This window comes from Papilio xuthus, unplaced genomic scaffold (assembly GCF_000836235.2).
Source record: "Papilio xuthus unplaced genomic scaffold, Pxut_1.1 DF825946.1, whole genome shotgun sequence".
NCBI lineage: Eukaryota > Metazoa > Arthropoda > Insecta > Lepidoptera > Papilionidae > Papilio > Papilio xuthus.
Window position 1 is genome coordinate 8,773,192 of NW_013532703.1, and position 27,685 is coordinate 8,800,876.

Below are 27,685 nucleotides of genomic sequence, written 5' to 3' on the forward strand. Positions count from 1 at the left end.
CATGGTGCTTTCACCATTTTTAAATCTTTCCAAAAGGTATGAGAAACTGCTATCAAACATTAAAGGAAAAGTATTCAAAATAATTTGTCGAAAGTTTTCTACAGTTTTGGGTACAGGAACAGTTTTACAGAAAAATCTAAATAAAAAGGTTAACATACCTGGGTAAGATTTCGTGGGGCAAGGCGGAATCATGCAGTCATGGAACAACTTGTAGTCAAGGGTGTACGGCCAGCTTGGCGGTTTATTCTCATAGACTGGCAGCGAGGAGTCGTAAGTGAAATTTGAGTCGTACAACATTTTGAACATCTTGTTGCCGCCTACAGAAAGGAAGGGAGCTCGCATACCACGAATGTCTTCTAATTTCACTCCACCGTAAGCCGCCAAAATTTCCCTTTGTCCACCCACTTCTCTGTTCCATTTCTTTTGAGAGAATTGTTCTCCAAAACTGTGACTGAAATTTGGGAACAATTTATTAATTTTCCAATATTAAAATATGACAAAAGTTAGTACGTGATTAAAATGAAAATAAAGAAAAGTTAATATTATAAAGAAAATAGATCAGCATTATAAAGAAGACTTTAGTAGATAAATAATATTGATATAATAATGTGTGCAATTACTACGGCATGGTGCATTTATTATATTTAAAAACTTACGAGACTGTGTGCGATGCCATCTCATGTCCCGAAGCGTAAAGGTTCTGTACTTGACTGTAATCGGTCCATTCGTGGGAGACGTAAAAGGTTGCACTAATCGGGCAACCGTTAGGGTTTACGCGACCTTTCTCAAACAGATCCGAGTACAGAACTTTGTTCAGGTCGTTAACAGAATCGTCAAATGTCAGCAGGACAATCTGAGGCACACTCTCCACCGGTAAATCACCTGTTTCGCCGCGGGGTGTAGGTAAATGATCGTGCATGTGGTTATTGGTACCGATAGTGCCAGGAAGAGGTAATATAAGATAGGTATAGAGGAAGGAAAAGAAAAACAAAAGAAAAATATTAATGAAAATAAAACCAAACATAATTGATAACATAACTAGATATTTTAGATATACCAGTATAGATGGCCAAGAATCGTTAGTATAGTTGAAAAGTCAAACATTCTCTGTACTAATAATTGTTCAAATAATGTTCGACCTTTAGATTATTGCTCAAGATACCAAGATGCACAAGGCCCAATAGATGTAGATCTCGTAGACTTACGATATTGTGTGTGACGCAAATTCGTGGCCATCAGCATACAGGTTTTGTACTTGGCTATAGTCGGTCCACTCATGAGATACATAGAAAGTAGAAGATATCGGACATCCGTTAGGATTGACCCGTCCTTTTTCGAAAAGCTCTTCGTAGTACATCTTATTCAAATCATTCACAGCGTCGTCGAATGTGATAAGAACCATTTGTGGCACTTCCTCAACGGGTAAATTTCCTAAAGTAGCCAGTTATTTTAATAGAAGTCCATTGTTAATTGTAAAAGCGTGGTATCTCACAGTGGAAATCATAATAATCAAAAATATACTACTTTTAGTCAATCCTCGTGACCAAAACTCGTAGTCTGTCGCAGAACATAAGTAATTGTGTAGATAGAAGCATTCAGTTTCGTTAATGGTAATCCTTTGAATATGTCCAGTAGTGGTTACTGAAGTATATTTATACTGTCTAAATGAGAAACCTGAACACAACAATAATAAACGAATAACGTACCAGGAATGTCCTTGCCACCGCAATAACAGTCTGGTAAGAGACAGACGTCTTTGCGGCACTTGGCGGCGGTCTTGTCCGGCGTGGGCTGGGGATAAACCGGTGCAGGCCGGCGTGCAGGGTAAGCGTAGATGTCAACGAACTTCGTGTCGGAAACGATTGCTGTCGAGGGTTTGAGAGTTGGACGACTGCGGCTGCTCAGAAATATTAATAGTTGTAATTTTAAAATGAAAATAATAGGAAAAGCTTAAATAATACATTGTAATATGAAGTTAATAAAAATTTACCAAGTAATTTTCTTATTTTTCCAACTTTTGGGATTGGTTCATCTTCCTAGCAAGTATTTTTACGACCTACCATCCGATATATCTATAATTCTCATTCTCCGGTTCTGGACTTACGTTCCAGTGCTAGTTATAAAAGACATTTATTCTTAGACATTTTTTGATAGAAGTTAATGCGAGAAACGAAATATAGGTAGGTGATATAGAAATTGTAGTTCTATACCAAGGGAATAAAGTAGAATTTCAACTACAAATGAATGTAGTAGAAGTAGCCTAATTAAAAAATGAATTAATTCTAACGTTGGTGGTGTTCCTCTGTTGGTTTGTTGCTGCGGCGCATCAGAGCCGCTCAGTGTGGAGTAATGTGCCGACCCTCGACCGCGAGTGCTGCTAGGCCTGCCAAATTCAAAAGTATCCAATCAGTTGTTCGTTTAATACGGAGACATTAGTACGCGTGAATTTAAAGAGAAGCAATCGGAATCATTATTTGATGCATTTAGTTCTTGATTCGTATCCTTATAATTCCAATATAGTTTTAAAACTTTAGTTAATCTAAGCTTGATAAATATAAGTTACTACCGATCAATCACATATGTGATTGGATCGAGTAATCATTTCATAGTATTAAACATTCCTTATTCATGCAATGAGAAAATAAAACTTTCAGCAAACTAATATTATAATTATTCATTGTGATACTGTGCATATTCTAACTAAATCAACTAATGGATGGAATGCAATGAGGTGCAAATGCAGGCATTGAGGAACTTTTACATCATAATTTATCATTAAAACCAATACATTTTATATTAAACAAAACAATAAAACATTGACTAAAAACCTCAAAGGAAATGGCCACGTCAGGAGTTAACAATTCAAATGATACAAATCAATTCAGTTGAACCAGTTTGAAGTCCCCCAATGAGTATAGAATGACAAGCGACAGAATTTAGCAGTAGGTGCCATTAAACGGTTTTAAAGGATATTGTAATCTCATGCTAGTTACTTCGCGAGGCGGAAAATGAGGACATTTAAACGAAGCCTCCACCGTCCATTACTCAGGTAAATATTTAAACATCAGGCTGCATTGACTACTGGGCGGCGAGCTATGTACCTCTGGTATTTGATTTCGTTGCATTTTGGATTGGCTTGCAGACTGTTGTCTGTTGAGCAATTGGTCGACGATTGGTAACTCCTGCGTCCACCTCCAAGATTTGCCGCGGCTAACTTTATAGCAGGATTTACACGAGAGGCTCGTGTCGGGAAGGATAAGCTTTTAGTAGTCGTTTTCGTCTCAAGTTTTGCGGTCGTAGTCGATTTAGTAGTACTTGTCGTTGAAGCAACATCAGGTAGAACCGGTAAAAGTTGATATTGCTCCGTCTCAGTTGTTGTGGAAATTGGTTCTTCGTCTATTAGTGTAGGTTTTGTCGTTTCAACATTAAGATCGATATTCGGAGTAGTCGAAAAAACGCTTTCCTTACTGGGCTGCCTATCATTGATAATGTCTTTATATTTATAAGAATTTTCAAAGGGAGATGAACTAGATACTATTTTTCTGAATTTCGATTGTATAGGTTTTTTATTGATTTTAATATTTTCTATTTCTTTAACCGTTGTTTCTGGATTAATGTGATATGACGGAGTAGTAGTAATATAAGATGGTGTAGAAATATCATCTAAAAATGAACCTTTTTGAACGCTGTCGTAAGATTCGGTGAAAGAAAGTGAATCGACACTGGGAGGTATGAATCTACTGACACTTGGTTCCGTTAAAATTTGCAAATATTTTATATTACTTCGAATTGGTTTATCCTCAATATATTTTGATACTTTTTTCTGATATCCTATATTGACCACAGTTTCTGGTGTAGTTGTTGTTTTAGGAGTTGTGGTAAAGATTTCTTCTGTATTTCTCGAATTCGAAGCTAAATTATTAAAGAAAGCTTGAATTACATTTCTTACTTTGCCACTAAATACTTCTGTTGTATGATCTGGTACAATTTCGTCGTTTAAATTATAACTATAATATGATGGGTTCCGCAGCGAATATTTATTTATGATACCTTTTGTTTGATCAAACTGTTTAAGTGTAGTTGTATACGTCGTGGTTGATGTCGAACTAGAAGTGTAGTCATTTATGGAATCATCTACATATGAGTTCCTTAAATTATCTAAACTTTTGTAGGGAGACACTAACGGTTCTTCAATTTTATCATCGCCAACTTCTGAAAGAGGATCTTCAACCACTAAACTATCCATATTTTCTGTAAGCAATGGAACTGTGTCATTAGCTACAAGTGGTTCATCATTACTATGGTCATTGTAATTTATTGCATTTTCTGTAGATTCTTTAAACGTTTCTGAGGTTACGGAAACTGGTGCCGGTCGTCTAGCGTTTCTAAGGTAATATTTTGTTTTCTCGACGGTTACAGGTGTAGTATTTATTCTTACTCTATGCCTTTCGTTTCTGTGTTCCAATATGACGTCATCATTTATTTCTTTTATAGTAGTTTTGACAGAGGGCAATCGAGTTTTTCTACTTTTTGGATTTATGGAAGTGGTTTCAACGTTATAGCTATTAACTAGTACTTTTGCGTTGACAGGCTCCGCAATGTTGTCGTTGTTAGTACTGTAGTATAATCTTTTTGAATCACTTTCACTTGGGCGAACTTCGTAATCAATTACCTTTTGTGATGTTGGATAATCGTCGTAAGGCCTAGTTATAAGTGTTAGAGTGTACGCATTTTTACTACTATTTGTATTTCTTCTGATAGAAAATCCTGTTGTTAATGTAGAAGATTTTTTATTATCATTCAACCTTACTAACTTGACATCGTCCTTACTGTTGCTGTTAGTCCTCGGAGTAGAAAGTCTACGCGTCGGCAGTCTTTCAGTCGTCACTGCAGAGTCTTCGAACCTACGTGAGTTATCAGTCTTTCGAAAAGGTTTAGCACGGGATGAAAAATTGATGACTTGCGGAGGAGTAGGATAAGTGGTACTGGTATCATTTAAGGTATTCGAGGACGAGGTAGTAACGGGACGTTCATCTGCAGATAATCTGTTGAATACAAAGCAAAAGAAAACTATCTGATTTAAGCTCTAACAACATCAGTTGCCAATAAGCTCACTAAGGATCCAATCAACATAAATATTGTTAATAAGTGTACAAATACAAAAAGCTTATTAATCTAAAATATTTATATTTTATAAGTGTTAATATTCCCATAAAAAATTGTATGTCGAAAGTATAATTGAAAAAGTATTAATTTTAGTGTACATCGTGTTGCACTCACAATTTAAAAGATACCACAAAAGTTTGTTGTAGTGGAATGTCGTCTAATTTAAAATAAATAACCAATGTAGCAAAACATTTGTTATCGACTACCTCAACACAACCTTCAAACATACATAGAAATATGAAAGAGAAGAGGAAGAATAAGAAGAAAAACATGTAAGTAAACGAAAATTAATGAATGGTTAGTTATTAGTCATCAGTTCAAAGGTTGCATTTTTAATTACGAAAATATATATTGAATACAATGTATGAATGAATAAAAAGTGAAACATGAATGTATTAATGAATTTTAACACAATGATAAGCATGAAATAGAATGCATATAACTTTCTTATTTAGGTATCTTTTGTAGTACCTTGAAGTAAATCGAGACGGAGTCATTGCTTCTGTGAAGAGTGCAGTAGTAGGACGTTGTGTGGTTGTGGTGGTGGTCGTGGTAGTCGTGGTCGTGGTTGTGGTTGTGCTAGTCGTAGGAGGAGGAGTGCGTTTAGAAGTAGCTTCATAAACAGTCGTCCGCACGCTGCTCGGGTTATGTTCGTAGCCCAATTCATTACCTTCGCCCCTGAATTGTTTTAATTCAATAGCATATTATATAGTGTGACTAAATTATGTTACTGCCAAATTAAAATTAATGTTATTATCCATTAAAAGCGAAATCAAAAAACTTTACCTTGTCGAATGACGAACGGGTGGTTGATATTGATTTTGGGTATTTATCTAAAAAATTTAAAGTCAATTAATATCATGTTACACAAGATTTTTTACTCTAAGGTTCTAAAGTAATACCTGTCCTTGAATAAGGGCGTCATCGTAATCATCGGAAGATACAGGTCTGGCTGTATAGGTCTCGACAGGTCTGCGAGACGGCGGAGGAGTACCTCTATACGTTTGCTGCACTGCAGGTCGTAGAGATGCAGTGTTATATTGTTGGACGTAATCTGGCGAAAAAATGCCAAATTCGTTAAAAATTCATAACAGTAGTAGGGGGAGTCGTTTTTATGTGATTTAATTTGGTTGTTATTTAATCATAAAAAACGTAGTTCCTAACTTAAGTCTCACCTGTATCTTTGTAAAGTTCACCATCTTCGTCGTAAACAGCATAGTAAGGATCAAATTGATCTGGACTATAGCTCTGTGATCCATTGTAGAGCATTTTAGGTCGTGGACTTGGCGAATAAGACGACGGGGTAATACTCTCGGTCGGTTCCAAGCTGAAAAAAAATCTTTCATAGTTTATTTCTTTATCGGAGTCGAAAAATCACGTCATGTCATAATTCTGTCTAAAAGTCAAAGTCAGTACATATTGTCTTCAGTACAAAGATTTCTTCTTGTTAGTTGTTTTATTTTGCTATTCACAAAATAGACTTGATAAGATTTAGATAAGGTCAACCGTTAAATATTTTCGTTTACCTGTTAGATTTGTCATCGTGCTTAGTTTTTGTCTGTCTAGTCTCTTGGTTATAGCTGTCGTGGGGTGTGGTAAGCATCTGAGCTACAATGTTCGGATGTCTGTCCCTAACATTCTTTTGTTTGTCCAAATTGTATTCATCCACAGGCTTAGCTAATCTATGTCTCACTGTGTACGGTCTCAAGGTAGTCTGATTTAAATATTTTGGAGGACTCATTGTAAAAGGTCCATTTTGGTTACGTATTGGTTTTCTTAAAGACATAGTTTTGTTTCGTGGTGCTAGATGATTTATTTCATACGTAGAAATAACAGGACGATCTTTATTAGAATGATGCATTCGTGGTGGAAAAGGTTCCGTTTTACCCACCGAATGTTTATCTGCTTCTCTGTATGGCGATTTTGATATCGCCAATATATCATTTTGATTCTTTGGCGTTGGTTCCGTTGTGTACGTAGCATAATTAATCGGACCTTTTGTTACAGGTTTTCCTTGTTTTAAATTCGATGACGGTTCGTGATAATTATCATCATATTCATGATAGTTTTGAGCCATCGGAGGGCGCTGCGGTTTTATTTCTGAACTTGGCATGTATTTCGGTTTGACAATAGGCTCGTAATAGTATTGCTCATCCTCGTCGTCGTAATAATAATCATTCATTTCGGGGGAGGGTTTAGGAATTGGCCTACGTTTATTGGGATTCTTAGTTGTACTTACAAATGGTTTTGGTGTACTACTGTATACGCTATAAGATTTCAATGGCAATTTAGTTGACATTTTAGTTGGTTGTGACGGCCGTAAATCGTGTATTGAAGACTCCGAATTTGGTCTATAAGTCGATTGAACAACAAATTTTTGATTTACTGGATTATTCCAAAACTGTTGTAAGGTCTGTAGCTGTTGTTTGGACGTCGTTACTGTTTTAGGCGTAGATTGCTTTATACCTGAAGTATAAGACCTAGTAGGTTGTATTGTGATTGTGAAAGGAGTAACAGATGAAATAGGGCGTACGTTCAAGTTTTCTGGGTTTCGTGGTCGTTCATTTTGTTCAAAATTAAAAGGCGATCCAGTGCTAGTTATCAAAATTTGTGAAACTAAATTGTTATTTTGATATGTTGAAACATTATATGGTCTTTTTGGACTTTCGTTTGGTCTACTAAAACTATACGTGAGAGGCAATTGACGCTCGTCTGTGAAATTAGGTGGTTTAAGTTTAGGAAGATTATTTGGTGAAGGCTGTGAAGATGGTTGAATATTCCTATTGTACAAGTTTTCATTTAGTGTAAGCTTTTCATTTTGTTTTATTAGAAGTGGTTTCGTTGTAAATTGTGAAAATTGTGCGATTTCTTTTGCATTGTTATCAAAGCCGCTAGTACTTGTGGGAATATTTGTAACAGTGAAGGGACGAGGTGTGTTAACACCTTTATAGTTTAGTGTAGTTGAATGTCTTATAGAATTCTTATACGGCAAAGTCGTTACTTCTAAAGGCATTTTAGGGGTTTTGTAGCTACTAGGTTGAATGTTATTAGGTTTAGCGGAGGTCATTCCTAAAGCTGAATAATGATCATTTTGTAATTTACTTAAATATGTGTCGAAATCAAAATCTGGCCTAGCGAAGGGATTCTCTATATTAGCATATTTATTCTTAGGGTGTGTGAAATCGTATGGCGGGTCTGGGAAATCATGCTTAAAATTCTGATCATCCTCTTCATCAGACGTCTCGTCACTTTCATTTGATTCATAACTGTCTTCATAATCTTCTTCTTGTGGTGGTCTTTGTGTGTGGTCTTGATTTTTATTATTTCTTATACCTTTTAGTCTTTCATCGTTAACGTGTTGATTATGTGCGACTTGAACTTGGTTTAAAGGACGCCGATATTCGGGAGAAAAAGTGGAATGCTGAATTGGTTTCATTGTAACCGCTATACTTGCTAGTTGAAATGAATCTGTCACCATAGGAGGATTAAAAGATGGTTGGGGTTGAGTAATAAATTGGCCGTTATTTTGATTGTTATTATTACTATGTTGACCCTTAGGAGCATTATTATAAAAACCGCCAGACAAAGATGAAAACGGATTTTCCTTGTTATTCAAAGAGGAAATAGGTGGACTTTTTGTAATAACTTGAGTATTAACAGGATTTTGACGAACTTTCTGGTTAAATGGATCGGGTAGACTCGGTTTAAATGGTCTCTGAGATTGTGAAACTTCGGCTGGGTAGGATAAAAAAGGACTAACAGTTGAAAAGAAATTATTTTCTACAGAAAAGGGCTTGCGATTTCCTGTATTAAAATTGTCGCTTTGTATATTTTGGTAACGAGGTCTTTGTAAATTAGGATTATATTGACTAAAATGCGGCAAGTTTAAAAATTGTTTTTCAGGTTTGTAACCATTTTTTAAAATATAACGAACTTGTCTTTTGTCTCTATCAGTCATAATCTGTTCATCATCACTGTCATATACTACTGGTTTTGTTTCAATGTTATAGTCAACATATTCAATAACTTCATCACTGTCAATTTTATCAGACATTTTGTCTGCAATAGTCAAATTAGTTTGTGTCATATCTACGTCTCTTTTTCTTCTTACAAGTGTCTTTATTATTTTGTCATCAGTACTTATTTTATTAGTCTCGATGTCTTTGTCTCTGTCCTGAGAAGAGTCAGAAATGTCATTGTCAACTCTGAAATAATAAAGTTAATTTTCCTCAGTATCATTAATTAATGGTGAAATGTATAAAATATATCCGCCATAACTCAAGGTAAATATATACCAATTAAAATAATTAAATTACCTATAAGTTTGAGGAGCTGGTGTAATTGTTGCAGTTCTTCTGTCATCTACCTGTGTCCCGAATGAAAACGATCCAAATTTTCCACTATTTTGTGTTATTGACGCAGGAATAATGTTAGAATTCAATGTTCTTCCGGAACTAATAGATTCACTTCTATAACCATCCCTATCCTTTTGAACTTGACCGATGGTAGATGGTTGGCCTCGGTAAACACGTTGCTGTCTGTCGCTTTCCAATTCCTCTACGGGTGGTAAATCGTCTACTTCAGCATACAACTGTTGCTGCTAAAGGTTAATAAGAAAATATAAGTTTTTTGTGAAATTAACGTTATAAATTCCATGAAGCCGTTATTTTACATTTACCTTTTCATACTCTTGTCTGTTATATTTAGGTTGTCCCCTAGATGTAATGACAGGGTTGGGTTGGGCTCTCGGTTGCGGTGGGGGAGGTGTGCGTCGCGGGGGCGGCGGCGGAGGTGGATCTCTTTCTCTTTCGCTCAGTCGTTCGAGTTCTTCTCCCCTGTCGATGACTGCACCGGTGGCATCACAGCCAACGTTACGCGGCCAATCGCATGTTTGGAGCTCGTGGCTGAAAAATTATTGGCAGCTTCAATTAATATTTAATAATCGAAGAGGAATCTTACGAAAATTTAGCATGTAGGAAAATTGTTAGTTTCATTATCTAGTTGTTAGCTCACCTGTACATAAGACCACCAGTGCATGACTCCAGCAGGGCGCCGCCGAACACACACACGTAGTAGAGGGTGCAATCGGTGGGGTGTGGGTAGTAGCCAAACTCCTCGGGGCAGTCGAAATCCACCTCCCGCTTGATGCTGGCTGCGGCGGGAGCACTGCGAGCCGGCCCCGATCGCTGCCGGGAACGCTCCCTCGCCCCAAGACATCCTGCAAATGCAATATGGTAAAATTAAAATCGTCACTCAAAATCTCTGACTTCGCAATGATACAGTCGTATTCAATTTACTGATTCCGATATCGTAATATTTATGTAACCTATATTATAAGCTTCAGAAGCTTCAGTTTCTATTAACATTGGTATCAAGTAGTTAGGATGTACGCAATTGCTACAAGTTTTAATTTTAAATGTAGGCAAATCACTGATGCGAAGATGTGGTAAAATCTACATGAATAATTAGAAGTTCTAATAGCTTCACGTGAGGTATTTAGAACAATTGCAATACTTCCCGTCCTTGTAGATAAAATTAATCTGCACAGAACCATTTATTAGATACACCATTTGGTTACGCTACTGGAGAATTGATTGCGAGGAACACAGCAGTATAATTAATTAAGATTATTTAATCAAAACTAATAATAAGCTTACATTTTGAAATTTTCTTCATATTGTTGTTAGTAACAATAACTAGTTTTAATACTTCTGCTTTTCAGGTAAGGTCCCTTTCCACTAAGATCTATATCCATAAATGTTAAACCCAATATTAATACTCTCTTTTGTTTAAATAATATCTTTAACACTCTCTCGTGATTTAAGAACTTCTAATGTTAATTTAAAGTAGTTAAAACTTTGAGTATTAAGTCACGTTTATGCAGCGGTCACGAGTTGTTGTGGGATTTGGAACAGGCATCAATTCTCGCGCATGTTTTCACAATGATAACTTTAGATTTTCACATAGAACATTTGAAATTAATATAATGTACCACGTGCATGTACAATATAATAATTTAAAATGTGTATATAAGAGGAAGTTTGAAAGTAGCGCCAATGATTGAGAAATTGAGGAGTAAAAGATTAGCGTGGTTTGGACATGTTATGTGATGATGATATAAGCAAAAAGTAATGAGCTTGAATTGGATGGCTACAAGGGTAGAGGAAGACCAAAAAAAGTATGGAATGACTGTGTGAAAGAGGATATGCGTTGGAAGGGGGTAGACTCGGATATGACGGCTGATAGAGATGTATGGAGGAGTAGTACATACTGTGCCGACCCTCGATAGGGATAATGATATTGTACCAGGTTGATGATGATATTGTACCATGCAGGATATACTGACCATTTTGCAAACCAACATTTGGAATTGCAAGAGCCGCACAGTAGGGCGTTATAGTACCCTTTCTTACATCAGAATAGACAATAAAGCTAGAAACTAAAATGAATGCCCAATCCGGTAACTATAAAGAAGTAAAAGCCCCAGCCGCAGCTTCTGAAAGAGCCCTCGAGTCTTGTCATTCTTAAACGAGGTTCAGGCTAAGCGCCATCTGCGCTCGGCCACCTCAAGCTCGGTGAAGCTGTAAATGCCTCTTAAAGGCAAACAGTGACTAATCAGTCACAAAAAAAAATGAATGAAGACGGAAAGAGACGAACCTTAAAAATAGTCGAAGTTCCAAAAGTAGGTGACGATTGTCGAAGATAATATTGGAAATTCGATTTAATTCTACCAAACTCACAACATACATTAAAAGAACAAGAACTAATTATTGTTATATGTGGGAAAATCTTAACGACTAAACATTGGTATATTGCAATAAAGCTTTGTAATAATATGTTCACTAGGAATTGCAAATACGTATTCAAGCGATGTTCACTCTGAGATAACATCTGTTTACTCAAGCCGGACCAATGACCTCAACATTGTTACCATTCTCTCAATTATTCCGATTGCATTTCCATGTTTGTGCTTACAACAAATAAGACTTTGCCCTATGTTTCCAATGACGCCACACCTGTACAAATCTACGTCATCTCTTTTATTCCCATTGTAACAAACAGAGATAACTATATGTTTTTGTAAGTGTTTTTCGATCGCATCGCTATTTTTACGAAGGTACTGAACAGAATGTGGGCAGAGAAGAGCCTAGTATTACCAAGTTTTATAATAGCCTTGCATATTGATCTTGAAGCAACAACACCCACTACTGAGTATAATTAAGTACGGATTTAAAAGTAAAATTCTGTAAACATGCAGATTGTCTTTGTTTATGCTTTTTATAATATTATACTTACGAGCTAGATGCTTTTTGCCAAGAATTTATATTATCATCAGATGGAATAGCCTTCCACATATGCGAATAATTCCAAACGCTGAGAAATATTTCAGCTTAGCAAATGGAAGCCATAAAACAATATTTTAAAACAACAGAATTAAAAGCTTAACTAGTTAAATTAATATAAATTATATTTAGTTGCAACAAACTGTACCAAATGAATATTCATAAATCATTGGAACAATGCTTTAATTTCAGATTGGCTTGCTCTTTATAGTGACCTTTTAGCTTTAATTCTTATGATCTGTATCACTTATTAAAGCTGCCAATTTAATGGTTATCTATTATGTACACCGCAATCGACCTTGTAATAATTTACAATGAATTTATCAGAGTAACAAAAGCGTGGGCATGGCTAACGATCATGTTATTGGAGTTCAATTTAGAGCTGTCACTCGTGATTGAATTTCACTGATATGCAAAGGAAACTAATTATAAAATATTAAATATCATAACTAGTAACCTTGGTTACATGTGTGTTGAAATGATTTATTGTTTGTACGAAAGTTTATTGTTCGTATTTGATAACTTAAACATTTGAAAAGAGCTTTTACCTGTCGTGAATGTAAGACCATACTTAAGGCTTTTATTCTAAATATTTTTTATTATAAAATAAAAGCGAAAATCTATCGTAATATTACTTATTAAACATTTTAAAACATTATAAATAGGGTTTAAGGTGTGATGCCTAAATATTACAAAGTTTTGTTACAAATTCCTTGTAAAGTAACACATGACATAATGTTAGTTACTTCCTCCAAATAGCTTGACCGATTTTTATAAGATTCTACATGCATAATCTGCAGGTCTGAAAATCGGCTACTATCAATTATTAATTTGGCACAGATGTAGAACAAGAACACATAGACTACTAATAAAGTGTTGTTTTAATCCAGCGCGAACGGAGTCGCGGATTATAACTAGTTTTATAATATTGCTGTCAGAATAAAACGCAAGCAAAGTAAATTTGTCTCAACGCAATCGATTATTACATCAATTTCCGCATGATTACAGCAAATATTGCGGCAAGCTGCAAACTATCACAAACATAGTTGACTCGTAGTTGGTGTTGTTAAATTGTTATTTTGCTATTACAATGAGGTAATAAATATTCGAGAGCCCTAGATAATCAAAGTTAACATCGCGCTAGTTGTTTCTGGTACTCCCCGTATATATCAGAAATAAAGCTAACAATATTATAGCAAGCAATCAACGATCTATCCAATATTTTGTACACCAAATTATAGGGTGTTTTTTTTTCAACAATAATTAGCTTTTGTAAAAAAATATCTGTACTCGTTACAACAATTTTGTTGACCAATTACGTACATTTTTTGTCAAGCCTACCGCGTTTTCTTTAATAACCGAATATTATTACAACAGGGACCTTGAAGGAACTGATTTTAAAGTTAATATTTTTTTACTGTCGCCACCGACCTTGCTACCATAATAATTGCCTTTTCACTTTTTACGCTTGTTCTTGTTACATATATGTACATGTTTTCACAATGTAACGTAGTCAAGGTTGTACAAAATTTTACATTCATATTTTGTAAGTATTTTTCACTGAAACATTCGAACAATTAGTCTTTCGTCATATTAATTTACTTATGAATACGTGTCATTTACATAAACATGGCATTCCGTTTTTTTTTAATCAATTTGCTACTGTTTTCTCGCCACCTTGCTCGATCCTAGTGGTCTACTTCAGAATGAAGCATTGTCCTCTTTGATTTACATAGATATTTGTACGGAGTCCAATAATTACCACAAATAAATGTACTGGTGATTTTTTTAAAGCAAATTCTTTTATAATGGAAATATTAAAATTGTGCTATTTTTAACCGTAAAATTCTACTGCCGTGATACTTAAATTAGAACAAATTGTTGTCTCTGTTTTATGATGGCAATCATCAATGTAATTTTATACAGTGGAAACCCACATTAAACATTCTGCATTAACAACACAGCGTGTACTTGCAATTATATAGAGTCGGTTACACAAATGAGGTTTTATATAGAGCACTTGAAACTTGAAAACCTTGGCATTTAGATATAAATTGACATAAATTATTTCTGTACTTGAAATGTAAAACTGTAACGTTCATGAGCCTTTAAAACGAAAGGCTAAAATATTCTCATGGATTGGCGGCTGGGATTCATTAAACGATCGTACCGCGCCCACATTTATGGTCAACAATATGCGACAAAATTTAATTTTAACACTGCTACGGGAAGACAAATCAATCTTCTTAACATCATAGACGCGAATATTCGGATGGATGGATATTTCTTATAAGGTATTTTAGGAACGGCTGCATAGATCTCGCTGAAATTTGGCATAGATGTATGTACAAGTATGATGGCTTAATTGTGAAGAACACATAGGCTAATTATTAAGTTTATTTCTATTCCCAGCGGATTTAGTCCCGGTCTAAATCTAGTAATATACACTATTGATTACACTCTTCGAAGTCTCTCTTAGCAACACCTAAACTTTAAGATATTTATAGAAAGATTAGTCAGTAAACTTATAAATACTCTTTGCGCCTACATACTTCTAGATAAAGTTCCGTTGAATACTTAACGAAATGTCAAGATTCTTAACTAGGGAGTGGGTGATCTGTGAATATAGTTGTATTATTTTATTACATCCTGTAGAAACGTACACTAAAGACATATTACAATACAAATGATTGGTAATATTTAAATTGAAGATCATGTAACATAATATATCTATTAAAAATTAAATCAATCAAATGTTTGTTACAAATGGTCTATAAAACACGTTATCCATCACAAGCCTTTGGCAAGTTACATTGTATCTTAAGAAACAATACAATTTCCCAACTTAAAGTTTAAGTACAACATTCATAATTTGCAAAGGGCACCCGTCACTAACTTAGTCACGTTTTTAAAGATGTGAGCTTTACGTTAAGGCAATAGTTTACGTCAAAGCCTAGCGATTATGCCAATCATTTTTGATCCAACCGTGTAAAGTAATAATATGCACCTTATTTAATTTAAACATACATAGATTATTATTAAGTTAACTTAAATTATAATTATGAATGTAGAGATGTACATTGGTAGAGGTAGGGCTAGAAAAAAAAATGGATTGCGTGAAAGGTCACGTTATAAAAAAGAAGTGACGGAAGATAGATTATAGGGAACGGAAACCTGGTAATGTGATAAGGACAGTGAGATGTCTATTTTTCAGTGGAAAATTTTTATTAAGTGTCGACATTGTACAAACAATTATATGACTGATAATAAACAATTATTATATGACTGATTTTTAGAATAATTCATAGCAAAATTTGTTCAACAATATTGTCATGTTGATGTAGAGAAACATTTTGTTTAAACTATAATAATATTCGAACAAAATACGTTTCTGTTATGAAGATGTACAAAATTCGTCAAAAACTCTCAATTTTCGTAGCGAATTCTCATTCAAGATAACAGTAGCGTTGCAATTATTTTTCATTGTTCAACATTTACTACGAAATAGCCTGGGAAATTGTCGTTTTGTAACTATGTATGTTGGCATTGCCTTGCAGCTGTATCGTTAAGATTCAAGCTACTCACAGATTTCTCTAGCAATCTTTTAAAGTTTCTTAATACCATTAAAAATGTCGTAATTTTTTTTATCTAATACGTAATATAACTGGTCTACAGAAAACTCAACGCTTAATATTTTAAATAGAAAATTATACGTAATATTGTAAAACAAGTTAACAAGTGAAATTAACAAATGATTCGATAAACTCCGAACTTAACATCTTAATAGATCCTAATCAATTGATCATATAATTACCATCTTAATTTATAATATATACCTATATATAAACCCTAATTTGACATTTAAGGTATGAAATTAAATGTTCATAAATTATAAAGTTCAATAATTTGATTGCATGTTATCAATTTTTAATCGTAGCTTATTCAAAACGCGTGCTCACAGCCTGCCCATTCACTTCGCATCTAGATATACAAATATACTTTGATATAAATTGCAATAAAGCACGTTATAATGTCGAAGTTGCGACATGGCGGGCAATGCGGGACACAATAAACTCTCAAATCCACTCAGAAGCATGTCTTTGCTCTTTCAACATATGGACGTTAAGGTAGAAGCAACAGTAATGATAAATTAGCGATAAGATTAAATAGAAAACTTATGCCGAAACAAAAGAATGATAAATTAATAGTAAAATTATATAACCGCGATGTCTATTATGTTTATTGTTACTCCTAATAAAATCTCAGTCGTAAAATACCGAGGAAATAATTCAAAGCATAATAAACAAACATCAAACACGGCTAACAATTATTAACTAGATATAATATAATTCGTTAAGTAATTAAGGAATAATTTAACAAGACGAGATGATGATTCAAAATAAAAAACTGTAGATAAATAATTGGAAGATAAAATAATTGAGTTATTATTTCTTAAACGACTCACGTACGTTCATAATCCTATTCTTTACGGTAAGAATCGCTAGAAAACTTTTATGTCAAGGTCATACGCTTTACGCTTCGCGCCTATTCATGTAACCGTAGCGCTTTTAGACACAATATAAGAAATACCGGCGTTGAAATGGAATCGACGTTTGTATTTCGTAATTGGAACATTTCCGAGGCAAGTGGGCGCAGTGCGGTGCAGCGGCACGCAGTACGGTGCAATATGACACCAACTTGCAGCGACCTGCTCACAAACAAAAATGGACACGCAAATAGATTGTACAATCGAACAATTATTTGATCAAAAGTATCGGAAATAATTTATCCAACTGTCTTTTGTTTCAATGTTTTTAACATTAAGAGTTTAGCAGTTTAGCAGTCCCTTAAAATAGATTTCTCTCCCTAAATATACACTATGAGAAAAGTCGTCCTCAGTAAAGTAGTGTACGTTTTTTATTCTTTTCTCTACAAGTCTATGTACTCTTCAATACATTTATTCCTTTGGAAATAACGTTTTAAGTCTGAAGAATATTTAACCTATAATATTCTAGATTCTAGTCTACTAATAACTTATAGATGGTTTCGTTGGTTACTCTAGGCAACATTTAATTTAATATAAAAACTAAACCATGTTGCACATTCGGATCACTACCACATATGGTGTAGTTCTGTCAAATACTAACGACTAACAAGCTGTTCGAACTCGTAAAAGAGGCGTGTTAAGTTAATTTGTGATCTAGATTTAGGTCGTTTCATTAAAAAAATAACAAACAAGTCGACCTTATAAGCCACAATTTTTTTTTTGCACTACATACTATCTCTACGCATAGTATAAAGAGGACATATTTGATTGTTTGTTTGCATTGAATAGACTCCGAAACTAATGAACCGATTTGATTAATTCTTGCACTGTTGTTAAGCTACAATCGTACACATCCTCGGTTGACATAACCTATATTTATTACTCTATTGTTTTTTTCTAAAAGCTTTTCGAACTAATTATCAGACGCCTGAACTAAACTAACGCTGGTGTGCGACGATATTAATTACATAAATGTAACACCTTTCAACACTTTAACTGTTCTAATTAGACCTGCCTTCAAACGTCACGAATAAAACAAGACTGCTTAATATTCATGATAAGAAATGTATCGCTTTCAGATTACATAAGTTGATCGGAAGTAGGTTCATTGTGTAATTTAAACAGGCAGCACGAATACTAACAAAAACAAAGGCATCATGAACGGTTAATTGGAGCATTTTAGTACATCCGTTATATAATGCTTATGTATTTACTTTTTTGTAACTTTAATTACAAGTTGCACTCTTCATTTCTTATAGAGAATTAATATTAAAAAAAGAAGCATTTAATAGTATAATTTTAGGGTTCCGTACCTCATAGGTTAGAAACGGAACCCTTATATGAACACTTTGTTGCCCGTCCGTCTGTCTGTCAAGAGCCTTTTTCTCAAAAACGCGTGAAGGTCATCAAGCTGTAATATGTTTAATGAAAAAGTGATTTTCACAAGTAATCTTACTAATATTATAAATGCGAATGTTTAGATGGATGCATGGATGGATGGATGTTTGTTTGAAGGTATCTTAAGAACAACTGAACCGATCTCGGTGAATTTTGGCTATGTACGCCAAATTTAATATTATATCCTAAATATCAAATGTTTCATGTAATTTTGGGTCCTACTAACCTTTTCTATTTCGCATTTATCAAGACAACATTTAAATTTTATTATTAACATATATCTTTTGATTGAAACCTATTTTTTTGTTGTATAACATACATTACGCGATCGTAGCTTGTATATTTACATAATAAATACACGATTAACATCGACACTGAACATTGACATCAATGTATTGTGCACGAGCTATTAATCACGAAATTTGTTATTAGTTAACAATGTTTATGAAGAAAAAACAATTGAAAAAGTAGTCGCGATTACGTTACAAGTAAAGTCTATAGCTATGTTCACTTAAGGTTTAATAATGTCGACTTTCTTCGATTTCTGACACCAAATTCTCTGCATAAAACATATCGTTATCCTTGTCATTGACAAAACAAATATAACAATATGTTTCAAACGGGGATTTGGGTCTTAGAAATCCACGCTATATCTATAATATTCCGCGATCAACATTTCAAAAACATAAACAATATGTGAAGCGTGGACTAACAATCTCCTTTGATAGAGACAGGAGTGAAAAAGTACATTATATTAACCAACCTTTTCAAACCAATCACGTCAGATAATGTATAAGTGGCGCAAACAAGTCGATCAATCACATTTATTGTCATCTGATAAACATAAAAAGTAATGAAGACGACATTACTTGCATTTTTTTAATAACACCACACAGAAGACAGGCGTGAAGTGGAAGCAATTCCGCGTTTCGTCTGATGAGTGTGCATCCCAGAGACCTAATTTAGTCCTCTTTTCCTTCTCACTCTTTTTCTTATAAAGAAAGGATGGGAAGTGGAAGTGGACTTTCCGGATGAGAGGATGCATGGAAGGGGAAAATATTTTCGTTCTGTGCATCCTATCCGTTGATTAAAGGTAGGCAACGCATATGCAATTGCGTATGTCTATGGGCAACGGTCACTTTGCTATTTCAGCGATTTCAGGTGACCGCTCAGTCGTTAACATGCTTATGATATAAAAAAATAATAACTGCTTATTATCAAAATTTAGGTTAAAAGCGTCATAGTTAAGTAATAAGCCGTTTAATAAACAAATATTAATGATTTGCTTGTCCTTTAACTAAATGTCAGTATTCTTTGTTATCGGGACGTAATATATTGTGTATGACTCATCAGCAAACAGTCGGTCAATATGTCGTAGGTTACACGACGTAATACTCACATAATCCCACTTTTTGCATGTTAATCGAATAATTCCTAAGATATATCCGAACAAAAACTAGCGCCTTTTTTGTTTAATTAGCAATGTGTTGTAATCGAGTTAATTGTTTCAAGTTACTTTAAATACATCAGGTTAAAGCAATCAACCTCTTAAGGATGTTTAAATATTATAATAATTTGATTAGTAACTTGTTATAAGGTTAGTTATAATTATAGTTACCTAATTTCTATCCATTATCACAACTAATTTATACAACCACTCTTTTAGTATATTTAGATAGTTGACAAGTGTGTCAGGATTTGTATTATTTAAAATTATAATAAACCAATTTGTCTATTTATACGAAAACAAGTTGATTTTCTTACAAATAAGAAAGACATTATGTAAGACAACGAACAATACTGAATATTAAATATTACACTTCCTGTATAACCTTAAAATATGTTCACTAATAAAGGCCAACATCAATCAATGCGATTGTAAATATCTTTATACAACTAGATATGTGGTACCTTTGCAAAATATCTTTTAATCAGTTTACGTAACGTAAAACCTGTTGCCGTGCCACGGTGTGTACTTTGTAGTTACATAAAACGCTACGAGCTATTTAGTAGCTCTACTAAACATATTAATAATGTAATTAGTACAACAAATTGAAGGTTAATAAAATTAATTACTCGTTATAATTTGCTCTCGGAGAAACGATTTCGTTAGTCGATTAGTAGGCGACTGTCACGCATATCTTTGATTCTTTTGAAGGTGTGTAATCTTATTAATATTAAAATCCATATGTTTAGATGTATGTATAGATGGATGGATGTTTGTTAGAAGAGCGATGAGAGACCGAGAAGGATGAATATCCAGAACGGCTTAACAGATCTCGATGAAATACTTTATGCCTTTGTAGAGAACATATATTCAACTTATTAAGTTTTTTACTTACAGACAGAGTCATGGGTGACACTAGTTCAATTACAAATAGCACCACAACAGTTTTCGAATACCATTGTTATGATTATTTCGACATAAAATAAATTTTCATAAAGTATTCATTCAACATTGAAACATCAAAGTAAAAAAAATTCAAAGCGTTTTGCTACGATTCTAAAAAAATAGACCTTGATTTAATAACCCAGTTAGGAAATAATGATATTAAATTCACTACCGTAACACCATTGAAAACTTCCTTTAATAAATTATTTAATATCTTCCGAACCTCGTAAATGGTAGGTCATCGTTACCAGGCCGGTATATCGTGGCATTTGATATATGCTAGACTATCGCGTCTTAACATGAGATAGGTGCGCGTGGCTTGTGCAAGCGGGCACCTGGTTGCATATCCGGCACACGAACGCCATTCGAATCGGTTACGCGTTTTCATTGCTTAGCCAACGCCCGTCACGACATTGTACCCTTTGGAATTTAATATTGCCCAATTTAACCTGGACTTGACCATTATAAATCTATGAAACCCAATTGATATTGTAATACAAAATTAGATAGTGTTTGTTAAGCAGATTTCTATAACTTTATACCTTTCATCAACAAGAATGGAATACAAAGAACAGACTAATAAGTTATACTAGCAAAATATTAACATAATACTAAGTAATTTAAGTTAATTCACAACTCCCATCATAAGCGTACCGTACGCGTCAACTAATTACAGGCAGAACTCGTGTGTGGTGCGTGCGAGCTCCAGCTTCAACACACTGTGCAAGAAGTTTGATATTGACCCGTTTGCAACTAGTGTGTCCTCAGCGAGTTGTCTAAGCCGGGATTTTTTCAGATAAATTGAGCGGTGGTTAAATATATATTTATATTAAAAAAAAGTCATGTATTTATATTTCATGTGCTGACTGACAAATTATTTAAGCCAACGCTATAAGTGTAGACCTGTAAATAGCTATATGTTAACTATCTTGTGTCTATTATTGTCACTTTCTAGCTGTAAGTCTACCATGTAAGTAAATAAATAAATAAACTCTGTTCATACTAGTATCGACTAAAGACCTAAACTTATTTTAAATTCGCCGGCCAATCTAAACGTCTTACAATGGATATTTTTTGGTGTACCACACGTACTGTCTTAGTAATAAAGAAGAAAAGACACATGACGCATGAAACATTACAAAAAGAAAAAAAACATTATTAAATTATTGTGTAATAAATACATAGTGTAACAGGATAACGTGCTGTGCGAATTGTATTCAATCAATAAACATGTCTGCCGCTATGTCGGTGCAAGGCGCTCTTAAATATTTATGAATTATTCAATCCCAGCTTCTAAAATTTACAACTCTTTATAATTTTCTTCTAGTTTTTTATTGTATTACATTAAACATATTACGCGTAGTACTGATAATATTTATGTAAACTTGGTATCAAAACTTATATACCCGAATACTATTTCTATTTCATAGTTTTAAATGATTTTAATTATTTTTAGTTTAATTATTTAATATTAAATTTGGCAACTATTTTACAACTATTAGCGAGTTATGTTGTTTCCCGTTGGACCGATGGACCTATTGATTAACCGACGTTTAAAGTGATCCAAAAAACCTGTCTAATTTCAAATAACAAACCATCAAAGAATTACAAAGTTGTAACTCGAACTTCAGTTACCTGTAACAAAAAAAGTATACTATTAAATTCACGTAACATGTACAACTTAACGTTTAGAATATTAGTTTTTACTTATTCAAGACGTAGGAAGTCAGATCAAGGAATTAACGACTTACATTATTTAATCAAGTAGAGAACAGGTCTGCGTACAATGTACATATGTTTCCGATCACTAACTATTTAATTCAATACATGACCATTTATAAATGTACAAACTATTTAGCTTATTAAATTAGCTAAAGTGACATAATATTAATGAACTAAGAAACCAACTTAAATTTTATTGATAACTTAATCATCATATTTCATTTCCAAAATTATCTTAAACCGCAACACACGTTATCAGATAAACATTACTCGCATCAACAAACAAATAGCTTCGTCCTCTTGACACGAATACCGTGTATTACGTAAAACTTAAGCAACTGGCAACACACCGAAGAAAATCAATTGGTAATGTGTAATATAATAATAGCAACGCAGCTAACTAATAGCTCGCTCACGATCTAAATGTAAATCACCGACTGGGACGTACCGCAATTTATAGAATCAAATCGGCCTACTCACTGTGTCTAATGTCATAAAAACAATTAAAGCATGCTCGTATATTGACAAAAACGTTACAACATTTAATTGAAACATTCTTGTAATATAAATTAAAAAAAATATTCATGCAATTTAGACGTTACTTATTAACGAAGCGTCGCTGGCTAAAGTTAAGCACTTGACTTGTAATCTGCAGGTCCTAGGTTCGAATTCCGCCATGTAACAATGTGTTTTTCGATTTCGATTTACATATGTACATTTATCCGACGTTCTTACGGTACAAGAAAACATCGTGATGCAACCTGCATATATCTGAGAAGTGATTGAAAGATTTGTTTGAAGTTAAACAACTCGCATTGAGCCAGCGTGGTTGACTATGGCCCGTCAGTGACTAATAGTGCTGATGAGGATGAACACTTATTAAAAAGCTTACTTCTATGCAATTTTATACGCAATAAGTTTCATTTCAATAAATTTGTTTTTTTATTAATTCCTCATTCAATATTTGGCAAATTTTATATACTTTCTTTACATAAGTAAAAATTGAAATGAAAATTAGTTTATTACTTAATTAAACCGGCATAAATATTATTCAATACAAAACAAATCATATAACAGAATGTAGGACATCGTTACAATGAAAACATTACTAACACTATTTTAATGACTGACATAATAAGATTGCATAGCCCCATTACTTGCATTACGTTCGATGTAATCAAATAATTATTGCATGGCTTTTGTTCGATAAATTCTACACACCCTTTTAAAAGGGTAAATAACATTACACTGTTCTGAAATGCTATTTTCTAATCACTTAGAATATATTTTATAGTAGGTATAAAAAAAACTTTTATAATAAAATCCAAATAGAAGTGGAATATTCGAAATAAAATACGCATTCCCATAATGTATTGCGAGGTTACAGAAACCATTAAAATAAGCAGCAGAGTGTCGGAGCGTTGTTATGCGATCATCTGATAAGGAGTTACGCGCTCTCCGCACGCGCCTCTGCCGACACCTGAGGGCCCAAAGTATAAGCAATAGCGATCATATAATTCTCTTCTTCTTTTTCGTGCTGTTTATTACTGAAATTCGGGCTTATCCTGAAGTGCCTTCACATATATCTAGGCGAACTGCCTTCACAGCAATCTGTTCTCGGCTTGATAAAATAAAAATAAAACACTACAAAAATAGAAATAAATTCTGCGAAACATGCGCTATTCATTTGACAATATTTGAGTATATTGGTTTATTCACTTTTAAGTATTTTTTATCCCTAACAAGCTATAAAATTACACAACGTTGCAATTTTCTTTATAATGAATAACCCGCTTTGTTCTGATAACTTAAACTGTACACATTTTATTGCCAGCTCAATAGTCCTTTCAGTCGATAGAACTTTGGTACAATCTCAGTCGCTAGATCGCCTTACGACAAGAACTAGTTACGTGTGTCCGCCATGCTTGCTGCTTGCGTAAATCTTTTGAGATTTATAATTTACAGCCACTGGTGTAAGAATATTTATTACCTAGATCAATTCTTACAATACTCGATAGTCTGGACCCTGAGCTCAACAAAGGATTGCAAATTTACTAAATTTTGTTCTACATTTGCGTTAAATCATAATAGTTGTGTTAGATCATGGCTACAGATTAAAAAAATGAAAAGACATATTCCCACGTTACATTTAGTGCGGTGTTTCGGTCACGTATTGACGGAAGGAACTTGCGGTTGATTTCGTCACCGCAACGTGAAGCAGATCTGAAGTCTGGATACAAGAGGGACCTTGGAGAACTGTGCCAAATGCGAACGTGATATCAAACTAGGTCGCTTACTTTGCCTTACGTAATTTTTTTAGGTATAAGTTGCATGTTTATATTAAATAATTGCATGAAGACATTTGTTGCTTTAGAGAACACAGTTCATAAAGTTCCGTAAAAACGTTTATTTCTCTATAGGTAAGCGTTGGGCTGCCATTGTATAAATATAAATACAAGTAGCAAAAAAACCACGTCAATGTACCGGTGACAAACTCAAATTTCAATAGGTGGCAACCCTAACATCCAAGGCTAAGACAACGTAAAACTAAGGGAATTCGTCTAATGAAAATCAAATTACACTTAATCGATTTCTGTTGACAAATCGATTATCGTCTAATGTAAAGATTTGCTTAACATTCGCCTTGAGTTTTAAAGTCATTAACCTTAGAAAGATGAGTGACTGCGATCAAATTGGTAGACACGCATCGAATGTACAATCTCGTGCAATAGCATTAAAAATATTATATTTAGTTTACGATATGAAAACATAAACGAAGACTGATTGTCATCTTATATACTTATTTGCTATAGGAGTACTTAGCCGCCTTAAATATCTACCTGAAATCAATATACCATTTAAAAGGTTTTAAAAATCATTTTAAAGTTATTACTCGAAAGTTACACGAACCGAAGCTTCCTCTAATCCATTGCCTTTAATATCTGTAATTTGAAAACAGTTGCATAATGTGTAACGCTCTATTAGTCTAATTTCCACAAAGGGGAGTCGTGAGCGAGCGCTTACATACGAGTGGCGTTCAAATTGCCGACCTAACTCTCGACTACCGACTACAGTGGAATACCACGGCGTAATTTCACGTTAAGGAAACAATTTTCTATTACGATTCGACTTGCACAACCTCTTTGTTTATAATACATTTTAAACTATTTTAATAAGCGATAATGTGCTTTTTGCTTTACAACTACCCACTAATACAACTGAATTGAATTACAGTTTTCAACAGTATCACCACGAAAATGATATATGAGATATTACTTACAGATTTTAACGATACTTGATAAGTACGGTACATTCACAACCACTCAAGGTTCTTAAACTAACAACCACAATGAACACTATAAACTGTTATCAGATTTCATTTTCACTCATTAACGCCAACATAAACGAGCTAGGAATTACTTAACAATGTTGAGTGCCAACATTAATGGTCGCCTTCGCAATTTAATTAAAACATTGACACACTTAAGCACCGGACTGTACTGACTCTTAGGGCAGTGCCACATGTTACGCCACGCACTTGTGATTGCACTCACGCGCAGAGAAAGCCGTAACGGAAGGACGGATGGATACATCTATACATTTAATACGTGATTAGAAACAATTTGCAAATCTTCTTGCTTAATCTAGTCCAACTTTTCTTGATACTTTTATAGACGTACTTATCAATGTAAATGGTAATCGGAGGTGATGCAATAGTTTTGATACTATGTAATTATTCATTAAATATAACAGGCCGCCGGCGCTGACCGAATTTAGATAGGCGTGCTCAACATTATGCAATTTGTTTTAGATTGTTTTCAATTGTTAGTTTTCTATGAAACATTTTTGCGTAGTTCCGTCATTTATATAATACTGAGCCGTTTACTTTAATTAGCTTTTTGTTTAGTGTTACAATTGTCTTTTTTAGGTAAACGGCGTCAAGCAAGCCAGTGACACGCCAAATTGTATTCATACCTTTTAGCAAACAGTTAAACGTTTCAATTAAACTTAATATTTGAAGTTGTAGTCTTTCGTTTGGTGCTCCCGCCGATTCGTTTATTAAAAACTGCTTTTTACTTTATTTCTCTGATCTGGTCGTATTTTTGATTAAAAAAAACTATATTAAAATAAAGGCACTTGATAAATTTAATGAATTACATAAGATTTGACATACCTAATTTAAAAAAATAATAAATGATAACAGCGTTATGATTTAAAACTAAAGCAGACGTTACGTCAATTTCTCCAGCGACTTGAAATCGTTTTGAGTAACTATCGGATATTCTTTGCGAATTATCGTGTTATTGACGTATTGTCGCAATTGTTCCGCTCTAGTTGTTAACAGATTCAACTCACGGCGTCTCTATCGGCCGGTACACTGCAGTACAGTGTGATACACTGCGGTACAGTTCGGTACAGTTCGGGAATGGCTCCGTCTAGTGAAAGTATCAAGTGCGATACATCGAATACTGATGCGATTACGCATCCCGCTGTCCAGAACTATTGATGTCATATATGATGTAATAAGCGCACTTATTTATGGAGACATATTGAAAACATATACGGACAAAACGAAATGGAAATCCTTAACTCATCTGTAGGTTAAGGACGTCCATGTCATTTAAAATGTGCAATATCACTTTAAAAATGTTATAAACTCAACTAAAAATACTTAATTAAATCTTCCATAAAAAAGTATTTTAGTGTCAGCACCCGTTGGTTTCTGACACCAAACTCGCTATATAAAATATATCGTCATATTAGAAAATTGTCATTGATTAGACAGAGAAAACAATATATTTTAGGGGATTTTGGTTTAGAAACTCACGGTAAGTGATGATTTTAAAAACATATTTAAATTAAACCGGATTCTAAACGACCACTTTCAGTTCCATATTTGAAAATGTTAAATTTCATTGTAACTGGTCATACTGCATACGAGCATTCTATAATTTTATCTAATATGCAACCCAATGCAGTGTGACGACGTCGATGGCATTGACCGTCGGCGAAAGCTTCACCTACAGGTTTTTAGTTTATATCTTACGGTGGAGTTTTTTTTCTAACTAGATACTTCGTCAACGATATACATATATAAATATAAGTAGTATATACCTT

At 34.0% G+C, this 27,685-nt stretch overlaps 1 protein-coding gene across 5 annotated transcripts in view; it reads right to left on the reverse strand.

Moving 5' to 3' along the window:
- Window positions 1-27,685, reverse strand: part of Cda5 (Chitin deacetylase-like 5) — a 74,568-nt gene that overhangs the window by 2,336 nt on the left and 44,547 nt on the right. Inside the window, exons 2-14 of one of the 5 annotated variants that reach the window (XM_013321176.1) lie at window positions 10,180-10,384; window positions 9,845-10,070; window positions 9,483-9,766; window positions 6,693-9,371; window positions 6,342-6,493; window positions 6,069-6,220; window positions 5,953-5,999; window positions 5,638-5,844; window positions 3,102-5,045; window positions 2,288-2,383; window positions 1,707-1,897; window positions 657-882; window positions 159-451 (exon numbers count right to left, since the gene is read on the reverse strand). In XM_013321176.1, the coding sequence (XP_013176630.1) occupies window positions 159-451; window positions 657-882; window positions 1,707-1,897; window positions 2,288-2,383; window positions 3,102-5,045; window positions 5,638-5,844; window positions 5,953-5,999; window positions 6,069-6,220; window positions 6,342-6,493; window positions 6,693-9,371; window positions 9,483-9,766; window positions 9,845-10,070; window positions 10,180-10,384 (6,702 nt within the window). Of the gene's footprint in view, window positions 1-158; window positions 452-656; window positions 883-1,205; window positions 1,432-1,706; window positions 1,898-2,287; window positions 2,384-3,101; window positions 5,046-5,637; window positions 5,845-5,952; window positions 6,000-6,068; window positions 6,221-6,341; window positions 6,494-6,692; window positions 9,372-9,482; window positions 9,767-9,844; window positions 10,071-10,179; window positions 10,385-27,685 lie in introns of all 5 variants that reach the window. The other 4 variants (XM_013321177.1, XM_013321180.1, XM_013321178.1 and 1 more) reach the window with 4 other exon arrangements.